Source organism: Uloborus diversus, chromosome 2, assembly GCF_026930045.1.
Source record: "Uloborus diversus isolate 005 chromosome 2, Udiv.v.3.1, whole genome shotgun sequence".
Lineage (NCBI taxonomy): Eukaryota > Metazoa > Arthropoda > Arachnida > Araneae > Uloboridae > Uloborus > Uloborus diversus.
The window spans coordinates 72782938-72797490 of record NC_072732.1 but is presented as its reverse complement, the minus strand read 5'-3'; the positions used below and the strand labels follow the sequence as shown (position 1 = coordinate 72797490).

The 14553-nt window shown below is 31.5% G+C and overlaps 1 protein-coding gene across 1 annotated transcript in view; it reads left to right on the top strand.

Moving 5' to 3' along the window:
* Positions 1 to 14553, top strand: part of LOC129216361 (lachesin-like) — a gene marked incomplete in the record, with an annotated part of 68590 nt that overhangs the window by 30933 nt on the left and 23104 nt on the right. The window contains 3 exon segments of the mRNA XM_054850575.1: positions 4173 to 4380; positions 5694 to 5864; positions 9354 to 9482. Of these exon segments, the coding sequence (XP_054706550.1) occupies positions 4173 to 4380; positions 5694 to 5864; positions 9354 to 9482 (508 nt within the window).

The following is a 14553-nucleotide window of genomic DNA, read 5'->3' as shown; positions in this document are numbered from 1 at the left end:
AACTTTTCATTTTTTGACACATTGGCTAGCTAATAAATAAAAATATTAATAAAAAATAATAAGATAAATAAAACAAAATAGGAGACTTCTTCAAGCAGAAATTAAGTCAGACATATCCAAAATTCAAAGTCCTCTATCTATTTTAATTTAGATGTTGTTGTGGTAAACAAAGGGAGCAATTGTTGTTACCTAATGTCCAACAGAATGATAATGGAGGTTTCCCTGGTATTTTTCGAAACAGTAAGTAAATTCAATAAAGACACTTTTTCAAATTTTACTATGACTAGATCCCTCAAATTTGATGTGTACATAATAATAACTATACATATATACATAAAAAGTGATATAAAACAAATAAAAAACTATCATGCAATCATAGTATTTTATTTATTTCGTATGCTATGCAGAAGTTCAATTGCTGTATTAAATAAATGAACAGAGCTATCTATCCTACCACCTCGACGATACCAAATACCTTTACACTTTGCAGTCTAGGTTTAAAAATAATAAATTCAGTCATTAATCGGTACGACCGTTATCGATCTGTAAGTTCGGTGGAGTCCATGCATGTCAGAGTATAAAATAAATAACAAATATAATGGAGAAAATGAACAAGGAGTTGGTTTGATTTTTTCCTTTACTGAGAAAGTATATAGTACTTAGAAAGTATTTACATTAGATCAAATATTAAATTTCAAGCATTGGTTACAAGTCTTGGAATGACATTCATTTGAAGCAACACAAGAAGGTAAAAACTTAGACAGTTAACGCTTCTTTTATTACAATTGTCGATCATCCTTAACGACTAACTGCACACGTGATAACACCTAATTTATAGGAATGAATGCGTATGACTGAATCAATTGCGTAAGGTGGAAGTTTCAACAGCCTGATGTAGTTTCTAATGTTTCAATTACACATGTCAGAATCAGTTTAATAAGCGATTATTTAGGGGAAACCCGGCTAAAGTGGATACCCCGGGCAAAACGAATTTTGCCTATAACTTCCAAATAATTAGTTTGTCGGCAGCCGCGTTGTCATAGCAACGGTCGTCTGTTGCCACTACGTGTGCGGCAAACACGTCGAGACGAGTTCGCGTCACGCGACACCAGTAACCGAACAAAGTATGTTTTTGGGAAAACAATATTAGTTTACAGAGGTTAGTGTTTCATTTATAACTTTAATACTATTTGTGGCATGTTCTTTGCACAACACTTATCCATGAATCGGTAAACTATGCGCTTGCGGGTGACAGAAAAAAATGTACCAAACAATGTCAGGCAGAATAAAAAAAATTAAATCGACGACTATTCATTAATAACTAGGAAATTTAGTGCAGACATGGGAAAGTGCTTCCGGTGGGAGGATGGAGTATTGTGATCTCCCCTCACTTTCCCCCGCGAAGAGTTCTGCGTCAACAATCATACTCACTCTCCGTAGCTATGTATTAATGATCTAATGTAAAAACAAGGGGGGGGGGGGGAGGGAGGGCTTTATTGGTTTTCTTGATCTTACTTGCCACACCCACCTAACATAACGTTCAGAATGTTCATGGAAAATGCATCTTTTTGTACTGTTTAAGTGAAATGTACATAAAAACTCACTACCACATAAACAATTATTTCATTTCAAACTTTAAACTGTCCTAAAAAATAGTTGAAGTATAAACTTATTAAAATAAAATGTTATTGGTGAGTAGGCTATAATTGAATATAAATCAAGTCATTCGCTTTTTATTTCACTTCCCCATAAGCTGCAATTTAAGCTTTCCGAAATCTTTCTACGGTGCAGAAACATGATGACTCTCATAAACTACATTTCAAAGGGAATTTAGATCGAATTACTATTATTCACAATTTAATCCATTTCGACTCACTTGAGGAAAATCCTCAACCAATAAAATACATCCCAATGTTTTACAATGCTTGAAGCCTGGCTTTTTACCTAAGATTAAATGTCAGAAATTGCACTAATTGCTCACTGAATAGCCTTTTAAAATTCTGTAACGAGAAGCATAAAATTAAGAAATCCACTCTTAAAATATTCAATCTTTTAAAGAAATACTCCTAATGTGCTCTCCTTGAGCAAGCTTCACGATATTAAAATTAAATTATACCGATACATTTATCCATCGTCATTTTTCGCATTTTTTCTTCGTACCACCTTTACTTGGCAGCTTAACGTTTTATAACGACCAAAAAGTTGCACGTTTTTTGACTTAATTACCTTAATTATGTGTCGACGAAGAAAATTATCGACAACTGCATCAAGAATTGCCTTACTATATCAGCATTTTTCTTTCGCCATTTTTTTTTCTTTTCGTATTCGATGCCTTGAAGATTCTATTTAAACAAATCCTTCAATACTCGATCTTTTTTTTCTTAGCTTAAAATTCTGTTGTTCAGTCTTTTTATCTATATCGGATTTTTTATTCCCAGTTTCCTCCTTCAGAAATCCAATAGATTATTGCTGATAAGCTGCGTCGTTTATTTATTGTGCGTTCATAAAGACGGGGAGCCGATTCGTATTGGTGTATCGTTTAAGGGTGGAAGACGATGAAAGTAAGGCTCAAAATAAATCAAAAACTTTGCTTTTGTGTAAATAATGAAATGGGAGAGTTGTGGTATCTAAATTCAATAGCTATTCAATGAAGATAAGAAATGAAAATGATTCTCCTTTAAATTTTTGCATAATTAATATATAGCCTCCAACATCAATTAATTGCTTGATATGGAGAATTAAATAATAAATATGAATTACCTTACGGTATAATATACAGTTATTTAAAGAAGTCATTTTTGTAGACATTAAAAATTGTGTTTGTTGTTCATTATTTTCAATTTAAAAGTTTTATTTCTTCGAGAAATTTTTTTTTTCAAAATCTAATTTTTCTAATTCTACTGCATTAAATTTTTGCCTTTAATGCAGTAAAATTGAACGAAACACAATTATAAATATTTCTTGGTTGCTGTAAAGTTGCATTCGAAAAAGGTATTATTATCACAGTAAAGGAATTCCCACGTTTATTCCATTTTCCTTTTTTTGTTAACCAGAAATCTACTGACGCTAATGTGGTTTGAGAGTAAAACTTTTGTTTAATATAACTATTCATTAACTAAATTACTTCTAGTAAAAAGTAATATATAAAACTGAAAAATCCTTAAATTAATGTAATTAATACCAAATTGAAGTAACAAACATTTTTTTCCTTGTTATGGAAACAGCCTTCATAAGTGTGATTTTCACCTAAAAGTTGGTTTCATGTATTTTATGAAGCCATAACTCAAAAGAGTACTGAATTGAAATGAAAATTTTTTCATAGTAAGTTTCATTTAATTACACGTTTTAAATCGAATGAAATCTTGTTTTCTTTTGCCTCCTGGACTAGAGGCTAGATTATAACACCCAACTTAATCTTGTTTTGAAAAGAGCATCAATGCGTCTAATTTACTCAAAAGTTTCTCTTTTTTTTGTGATGCTAAAACTCAGAAGAGTATTCAATTAAAATGTAATATTTTTACTATTCGGTTTGATTTGTTTTTATAGTAAACTTTTGCTCAGCAATAAAAGCGCATTTCCGACATGCCTAAAATAAGACTACCTCCAAAAATTGATTAAAAAAATACATAGATTTGAAAACTATCAACATTTTATGAATCAGAGACTGTACACAGATCCACAAACTGAGCTAGTCTGGTTGAAGTAGTACGCTTGTTTAAAATAAATCTTCATATTAATTTTTAATGATTTCATAATCATTTTTATTGCGTAAGTACTGAGCATTCATTTGGAATGCATAGACGAAAATGTTGTTATTACCGATCGATGCTTATTATATTGGTTTTGTTTGATGTTGGTAAACTTGAATGGGGAAAGATAAAACTTATAATGTTTTTCTAAAAATAAAATTAACACCATTACCCAGTACACGCTGTTAAATTTATGATTTTATGTCCAACAAATTGGTTGCATTTTCATGAAATGTATAAATGCTTACATACTATTCGACGTTTTCCACTTACGCATGTATAATATTCGAAAGCAACGTAAATGGAACAACGAAATCAAAGAATAGAGAATGAAATTGAAATTACGCCTTTTCTTTTCAACTTATAACACTATATTTCTCCAACACGGAGTTTTTTACCATATGAGACTCTTTCTCTTTTTAGGTTGCTTGGATACGTGTAGAAAGTCAAACAATACTGTCAATTCATACTCATGTGATCACTAGGAATTATAGGATTTCTTTAAATCACAAAGATCACACGCATTGGAATTTGCATATCGAAGATGTCCACGCAGAAGACCGTGGAAGCTATATGTGTCAAATTAATACAGTGCCCATGAAGAAACAGATTGGATTTCTTGAAGTTGTAGGTAAGCTGAAAAGAAATGATTTTCATTGATTCATTTTTGTTTTATTCAATCGTTTTACCATTTTCCTTTTTTATATTTTTTAAATTTATTTTTCATTTCATTATTACTATTTTCCTAAGAGAAAATAACATTACATTCAAGTTCCTAACCGTCAAACCAAAAAACAAGTGGCACGACAGCCCACAAGGGCCAAGGCTTATTGTGCCCATCTCAGTCTTCCTGACCAAGGGCTCTGGGGTCTAGGCAGATGTTGAAGTTAGGTGGTCAGCCTAACACGCAACCCCCAGGGTTTAGTTCTCAAGCACGCTTAATATTAATTTTATCGACCCACCGAAGGGATGAACGGCTGAGTCGACCATGCCCGACCCGGGGATAGAACCCGGACCTATGGCGTGGAAGCTCATGACAGTTTATTTATTTAGTTATTTATTACGCATTTTTAAGCAATATGTAACAACTTTGTATTTTCCAAGTATCATAAACCAATATCAAATTTCAATAAGTAGCATTATCTCCTGCAAAATTTATCTCTTTCTCCCTCTCTCTTTCTCTCTCGCTCTTTTAACTTGCTTGAGTTCAAAATTGTTGCAAAGATACAGTTTTAACTAATAAAACCACCATCACGACACATTATAATCTTCCGATATGTTAAACAAAAATCCAAGCGTCTTATGTTGACAATACAGGTTTCTTTGCTTAAAAATGTTGGAAAGTAATACTTTTTTTTTTTTTTTTTTTTGTAGTTTTTTGAATTAATGTAAGCAAATGTAAACCGAATAGCAATAAATTTGCATAATAATGTAAAATTTCGTAAGGTAGTTGGATAAATAAATTAGTAAATAAGGTAAAACCACTTACATACAATGCTACGAGAAAAATTAACGTTGATAAAAGTGTATTGAATTTGCATAATAATAATGGTGATGAAAATAATAAATAAATATATATATAATAATAATAATAATAATAATAATAATAATAATAATAATAATAATAATAATAATAATAGTGATAGTGATGAGGATGCTGCTGTTGATGATGATGATGATAACAATAATGATGATGATAATAAATAATTTGATAAAAATAATTTAATAAAAAATAATTATTAATAATTAGTTTCTTTAATTTTTAAGTTGCTCGTAGAAGCATTAAAATTCAAATCTGAATGAATTTTGTCAATCTGAATACAAAAATCCTTAGCATTTATTTCGCGTCAAAAATGAACCGAAAGTTTTCATTACCTTAGTCTCTAACGTTTCATAGTATGTATATCACCAAAGTGTTTCATTAATCAACTGATTATTTTTCAGTGCCTCCTCAATTTTCAAATACAGATAGAAATTCAGAAATCCTTGCTCGAGAGGGAACCAATGTGTCGCTAAGTTGTACAGTCACGGGTCATCCTCAGCCAAGTGTTTCTTGGCAAAGAGAAGATGGCCAAGCTTTTCATGCTGGTCCAACGCACAATAAAGATCAACAATGTAAGTACTGTTTTGAAAATTGACCTCATAACGCGCAACATTATTATTTGCTGTATAGGTTATTCCTAGCAAGAATAATATTTCAGGAAACGGTAAAGTTTTAAATGAACATTGATTAGTAGTATGAAAGTCTAACATAGAAAGTTTTAACATCGCAGTTACAATTTGTTAAAGGAAATTTGATATGCACACGCATACATATGTACATGCATACACATGCATGTAACGTCGTCACGTCAAAACTAGTTAAGAACTGAGGTTAAATTAAAAATTTAGAAAACAAAAATCCGACTTGCCTGTTATGTAACTAAAATGAACTCCGTGGACTCAGAATACATATGAAGTAACAGAATCGCGACGAAAAAGATAAAATTTAAATTCCTTTTAAAAACCTTTCTTATAAACAAACGTGAATTACAAATTTTAAATAAACTGGCATCGAAGAAAATTTTTAAATCATGGAGCTTTTTTTTCCGTGTCGGCGAACAATGAAAAGATCGAGTGAGTAAAGATTTAGATTGCATTTAAAATCTGCTAAAAAAGGCAGCAATTCGAGTTCTCTAAAATTGGAAGTTTCAAACAAACTCCATCAGAAGCAGAATACTTCGTCATTTCGATTAGTATTAATATTTTAAATGCACGAGTATGTTTTCACTATCAAATTTGTGAAAAGAAGCTACCGGTTTTGGATTAATACAGCCGCGGCATGCACAAAAGTCGTACCTGCATTTTTTATCAAAATTGAGTTACCGTCACCAGGTGATTCTTTACCTCATATTTTACCTAAATACAATGTTTTATAGTCACTTGTGAATGGGAAATATTTTTCAAAAAAAATCTGAAAAAGTTGTATCTGAATGAAATGCACGGATGCGCAGAGCTTTAAACGGCAATAGGCGAAATATTGCGGTCTATGCTTGCTATCAACCATATCTTTGCCAACACAAGCGATTAAAAAAGCGTAATAAATTCTTTGATTGGCATTTCATCATTTGTGATGTCATCGGCAGAAGCGCAAACAATGAAAGCACACCGCTTAAAATAATGTCTTTTTTTTAAAGTTAAACTTAATCAAATTATTAAAAAAAATTAGTCAGTTCCTATGTTTTTAAGCATGCTCTTACAGAAAAAAGTTCTTTTAAAATTTTGGAAACGACCCCATTTCTCATATTGAACTCACAAGCTGATACGACTTGTTTGCGCTTAGCTCGGCAGAATAACTTTGATGATTAAACCATTTTTTTTTTTTTTTTTTTGTATTATTTAACGAGACCTAACTAAGAACACTTTTGATCAAGTCTCTTTTTGAACAGAAAATAGATCATCAAAATCGGATCGGTTCCCGCGTTTAGTAACTACAGTTCCCACAAACAGATACATATGTAGGGGAATGGGGCGGGGGGAGTGAAACGGTTAAGATGACAGAGTTTTTTCAAAATGAAAAAATCGGAAATTTGTTTGAATATTGCAATACATAAAGAAAGAACAATGTATTTTATAATAAAACTTGCGTTAAAACAGTATTTTTTATTTTTGGCTGTGAATTTGAGTTTACAAAAAAAAGTGCAAAATTTTCCCTCTTTTTTTAATGGGAAAAAGTGAAAAATAAAATATTTTTCTAATGAAATATTTTCTTTTCGATTATAAAATATATGTTTGATCAAAAGAATCAGTAAATAAAAGGATTAATGAACAAATGAAAAGATAATTAAACAATAAACGAATAATTAAATAAATAAATCAATTAATGTATGGAGAAAAATAATTGAACGAGCAAAAGGATGAAATAATAAGAAAATAACTGAATGAATGAATGAATATACGTGAATTAATAATTGAAGGAATTTAAGTGAATTAATTAATAAATGAAAACATAAATGATTTATATTAAATGATTCAGTGAGTAAATGAAACAAACTATTTCACTTTGCCCCATCCACTTTGCCCGCATGTACTTTATTAATTGTACAATTCATTTAAAATACAAATATTCTTAATGATAACTAAATTAATACTGCATTGGTTATTAAAAGATCTCAATTAATATTTAAAATGTTAATAACAAGAACTTTATCATTTTATAGTAACAAAAGTAATTTTTGTCTTACAACAAAATATTAAAATATGAGTAACAATTTTTTAAAATTGCCTGTATTACCAGATGCTTTAATCTTCGGCGTTATTTTTTTTCTGACTGGAATAGATTACATATGGTTCTACATAGCTAAAAATATACCAAATAGGTGGAGATAAAAGCAGAGTAAATAGTCGACCAGTTCACTCTGCCCCGCTGTTTCATATTTCCCCATGTTCCCCTATAACTTATAACTCATTTCCTTGTTTCGTCGGGTGTTATTAAGAGATCTGGTGATCCCACCACGTATTGAGTTCCCGTTAGCCATATGTAAGAACATAGCTACTGATGCTCAAATTGATTTTTTGACTGTGTGTATATAGTCACGTACATAAAAAAATGCGTAATAAATTAACTTGTTAATAGTGACTTATAGGAAATTGATATAAAAGATTGTTAACTTTTTTGTGAATACAATCCTTCCTACAAAAGGTGGCCAAATTATAATACTCAAACAAACTTTAACGTAATTTATTGTTACATAGTTTTATCCTTTGAACACATTTAAAAGTTTATTTTAAATTTAATTCAACATATTAACTCCGCTTTTTGCTGCTTTCACGGCTTGGATGCTGCGTGACATGCTTTCAGTGCACGATATCGCAGTTTCGGTTACCTAGTATTATATTTGAAATCGTTTATTTATTTATTTATTTTTTAAATCACACTCACGAGAACATGCTCGTAACTTGAAATTTTAACGGACACTGACACTGACGTATGTCACATTTAACCATAGAGTAAAGAAATTTACATAGAGAGGCACGGTCTATGGTAAAAAGGAGATGAAATTGAAGTCGGCATTGTGGGACACAGCGGTGCAATGATGAGCGGGGTTATGATAACATAATCGCTTCGGGAGAACAGTTTTCACCAATCTCGTAAAGGGACCGAATAAAGTAGCTGGCGCATTGGTCTGCATTTTAATTCATGCTTTAATGCAATTTCAAAAACGTGCTTCATAAACTTGCTACAATATCTAAGTTTAAATTAACAACCAATTGAGATTCAGTAACGGAACGTTTTGAATCAAAATGTATCTCAAGATATTTAGCCAGAAGGCTAAGGATCTTGGGATTCAGCGGTGCAACTTCCGGCTTCAATTTCTTAGTATAGTGGAGCCTCTCTATGAAATTTCTTTACTCTATGAATTTAACATAATAAAAGGAACAAAACGTTAAGTAACAAACTTGAGAAAAAAACTGTAAAATGTGTTTAAATAATAAAACTATGCAACAGCAATAAAACACATAAAAAAATAAAGAAAAGTTTGTTTGAGTATATATAATTTGGCCTACCTTTGTGTATATCTTTAGTGAAGGAAAGCAGTAACAAATAATTTATTCATTTTTTAGATGCTACCTATGAAGGCGAAGTGCTAACGATATCAAAAGTAAGTCGGCTTCATATGGGTACGTATCTCTGTACTGCCAATAACAGCGTTCCACCGATTGTCACAAGAAGAATACAGCTTTATGTACATTGTAAGTATGGGTATATGAATTCTTACGAACCTATTTTTGAAAATTGCTTTTTCTGGAAGTTACAATTAATACAGTTTTTTAGACTCAGAAATTGTTGCTAAGGTATAAAAATGTCAACGCAGATAAGATCATACGAAGTTTTTAAGAAGAATTTATTGAACGTTGTTTATTAATTCGTTTAAGTGCTCCTAAGTACAGTGAATGTATTTAAATTATCTAAAATAATAATGAAATGTTTGCAAAATTGACTTATTGTATTAAAGTGAATTCTGACTATAAACATGCCATCCGTCTCAAATGCCGCAATGAGTAGAAATTCCAAAGATTTGTTAGTTTTAACTGGAATAATTAAAAATTCATGTTGTTTAATAGACAGAGACATATACTAAAACACAGTCGTTAAAAACAATATGTAAACGGGGGCTAGCAAGAAATGGGGAGTATTCTTTTTTGTGGAAAGTGTTTTACGCATTGTTTGTATATATTCAGAACAGAGAACTAGTAAAATAGAAACAGGAAGTCATAAAATAAATAAAAAAATAAACATAAACAATTTTACCGTTATTTTTATGTAAATGCACTAAAATGGTTAGAAGTTAGCTTTAAAATAGGCTGTAAAAATAGAATTGGGTAGTGTACCTACTTCTGGCAAAATCGTATTTCTTTTTTCTGGAAGCAATTACTTTTTACAAGTACCTATGAGGAAGTGAGGTAAGGGGGGGTAAGTGCCAAAATTAAAAAATACTGATAAGTAGTGAAGTATTGGGAGAGCCTTCTCCTATGTTTTGATGTAAGAGATGGTGCTAGTAGCCCTGGTTGGTGCTGATCTGCAGTATGATTTAGAAAAAAAACACAGAAAGCCTACCTAGGATATGAATTTTAAACGTGTTTTACCCAAAACTTCATAATGCTCACTTACTTTGCTTCTCATTGCCTCCTATTTGAACCCGTACTCGTAAAACGCATCAAAAACGTGCAATGTCGAAGAGAATGCAACGCAAAGTAATAACACTGAAAACAAATTTTAACGAATTTTCTGTTCCTCAATATACTTTGGGTGTTTCTTATAGATTTCAAGGTGCTGAAAAAGAATATGTTTGCAAAAAATTTTCTATCACCCTCGAATTTTAAAAAATTTCATTTACCGTAAACCGGGGTTACTTTAGACTGACGGGGTAACTTTATAAAAACCTGTTTTTTTATTTTTGAACCGTTCTGGCGGGCTTAATTTTACAATTGGCGACCCCCTGGTGGTCTCAGGGCTTTAAGAATCACTTTTCAGAGTGCACTGACATCGCCAATTGATTGAAACAGTAAAATGGTTTTGGCAACACTGATTTATGTGCTATCCGTGATATCAGCTGTTTTCAGTTTGTTGTCCTAACCTCTTCTGGTTCCACCAACTGAACAACCTTTCGAATTTGGGTGAGTTATTTTCTGATTACACAACTATTTAAGATAATTTTGTCTTTTTTTTATTTCTGTAACTTAATTCTACGATTTACTATGAATTAAAACATAAAACAACACAAGTTGAAAAGGTAACTTTGATACATGGGGAATTCTGAACATGGCCGCATCTGCTGCAGGATTCGAATCCCAAGGATCATACTTGGAGAGAATGCATTGTTTTCAGTTGACTTGAAGCTATAGATCAAAGACTGCTGTGAGTGTACCTTGGATAATGTTCACGATATGAGAAAGATCTCATGTGCCTCATTTATTTTAAAAAGTTTGTGATTTCTGTACCTTATTCTTAATTTCTTTACGAGCGTTTACAATTTTTGAATCTATTCTTTTCAAGTTCTGTTTTATTCTAATCAAGTGAAGTTACCTTGATATTTTTTATTGTGGAAATGAAGAAAAACATTACGATGGCTGTGGTTTTACATTTAAAAAACACGCTTAATGTGATTTTAAGCTTTTTTCAACTGCACTGCAAATAATCAAACACTTTTTGAACACTTTTTTCACACGGACACTTGTCCCCTTTTTTAGAACACTTATTTCGGAACATTTATTAGAACCGTTGTAAGAACAATTTTAGAAACACTTTTTGAACACGTACACTTGTCCCCTTTTTTAGAACACTTTTTTGAGTCAGTTTCCAAAACACTTCTAGAAACACAGTTCGGAACATATATTTAGTTCAGCATTCTTTTTAGCGCACTTTTTAAGCACTTATAGGATCGCGTTAAACACACGTTCTTGAACACTTCACTGAACATTTTGTGGCACTTATATAGGTACAGCTTCTAGAATGCGTTTTAGAACAATTTCTTCGCACTAATATCATCTGTGGATACCTACCGCACAAGTAGAAAAGAAGCTTTTAGAAATAATAAATATGCACTAAATTCGTGTTCATTTTGAGACTGCAAGCTGATGATGGTTTAGGCTTTGGATGAATCTAATTATTAATCAGCATAGCTACTATGAAAATTTAAAAAACAATGATATTTCTAAAATAATTGAATAGCTTACAGCAGAATTGCACACGAACAATGTTTACTAATAAAAAGGTTGCAGGAAAATGTAGCGCACAATATTACTTAGTACAGAAACTGCATTAACATTTAAAATATTCATTTTCATATTTACGTTTTCAAAGCTAATCCATACTGTAAAAAGTAAACAAAAGTGTAAAAACAAAGGCTCACATAACTTCAGTTTGTTACTTCATAAATTTCATTTTCAAAAATTTTAATTTCTCAAGATCAAAATAAATTTGCCTTAATTGTTTGAATTCGTGCTACTTTGCTATTCAGTGATCTATTGCTTGGTATCTGATCAATGACCTTAAACATTAGTTGTGTTCTTTTAAAAATGTAAGTGCAGTGGAATTCTTTAATGACTAATCATTTCCTTGAATATTAACTAAAGAGATGAGTGCTGGATCTGGGGGCGAAGGAGGGAGTCGGGACACTTGCTCCCGTGAGACAACTTTTGGGGGCAAACAAATTTGTTCAATTTCCGTGGGGGTGTGGGGGGGGGTTCGTTGAAACTCAATATAAAACTTAAAGGAAGATGAGTAAGAGCATCAGTTTCAAGATTTGCCCTAGCTCGGAAAAATCGTATATCCGATACTGACAATTATCAATTAATTATTTTTAGTTTTAGCTCCTTGCATAAGGAAGAAAAGTGTTCGCGAAAAACAAAATGAAAAAAAAAACTTATTCGTCAGTGGATGGCATACACTTTCAGTTTAGTAGCCCCTTTTTTACCATTAGTAGCCACTTTATTCAAAACATTTATTTATTTCTTGAATGAGGAAAAAAGTACTGCATTAAAACATGAGCTGTGGAAAAAGGTATTACCGTATGAGATCTAACTGCAATTCCATTAATTTGCCTTTTTTCTATCCCCTCCCCCCCTCCCGTCAAAGGTGAATACAAACCTTTTGTATAAGCTTTAAAGTTTGTACTTGTTTTTGAGGGGTGTGGTTTGGATCCTGAAAATAATAATGGCTTTTATTATCGATTAAAAGACAACATGTAATACGAAGGTACATCGCAAACAAATTGCTTCAAAATAGAAATGATTTGTGTATGAAAAATCATTGGTGCAAAAATTGCGTGGCCGTTTCGGTTCTTAAGACGTGACTGGTTGAGTACTCTTTTTAACTTCTATCGTTTGGCATTTAATCTCCAGATGGCAACTAAATGCTATACATTCAGGTCTAACTCAATCAGACAGTTAATATCAAGTTCATTAACTAATGCAGCTAAATTTAAAATACACAACTGAATTATGTTTCAGACTTACGCACATAACACTGAACTGAGTTTTTCAAACTTGTCTAGTCATTAAACACAATATGTTTAAAATGAATTTATTTAACTTTATACATACACATTAAAAAAAATACATAACAATGCTTGAAACTATCTTGCTTTCTACAACCTGGTAAAACATTACCTAAAAAAAAATTGAAAAAGCTTTTTTTTTTTTTTTTACAAAAATACGCTCAGTTACGAGAACACAAGCAATACGTTATACATTTATTTGTAAGCTGTAGGGGAATGTGGGGCAAAGTGAAATAGTGGTGCAAAGTGAAATGGTGAAATAATTACATTTACTGCCAACAATCTCGTAATATTTTAACTATATAGTAGCACATGTACTCTATTCTAGTCAGGAAAAAAATACATCTGGAGTTTAAAATTAATGATAATAATGGCAATTTTCAAAAAAAGATATTCATATTGTAATATTTTGATGTAAGTCAAAAATTATTTTTGCAAGAATAAAATGATAAAATTATAGTTACTAACATTTTAAATATTAATTGAGACCTTCTAATATTTGATGCAGGATTTTTTACATCTTTCGGTAAATTTTAAGCTTACTTGTATTTCTAATATTGGCAAGGTGAATGGGACAAAGTGAAATAGTTTATTTCGTTTACTCACTCAATTACACTGTTCGGTATAAAAAAAAAAAAAAAACTTCAAAATGTTTCTGACATTTCATCGGCTGATTCTTATGTAAAATGACCCCTTGAATCTAAATATGACCTCCGTTTTCTCCATATACGTACCTGTTTTTTTTTGTTAAAGACCCCCCAAGTTTTTTTCAATTTTCCTTAGTTTTAGAGCATTTTTTTTTTTTTTTTTGGAGGTAAAGGGAGTTTTACATTATCTGCTAACATAGTTTTGGTGGGCAAGAGAGGTTCAAAGTTCAAGATCATGGACACCCATCACAAAAAGGGAAACATAGGGGTATTTCCCCCCCCCCCCCAAATATTAGAAAAATCACGAAAAATGATCTTTTTTTTCTGCTTTATTAAAAAAGATGTTTAAAAAAAATTTTTGGTGTAGAATGAGAGTATAAAAACTCCCTTCTATGACTCCTATGCCCAAAAAAATTTTCGGATGTAAAAAAATTTAAAAAAAAACTGTCTTATAAACGCCGTATGTTGCATACGAGTTGAATCGCAGGTCATCATTCAAATAGACATTCTTCTGGCTGATTCTTATATAAAATGACTCCTTTTTTCCAAATACGACCACCTTTCCCTCATCACGCCCCCCGTTTTAGAACCTCCCCCCTCCCCTGATTCAGAGCCATT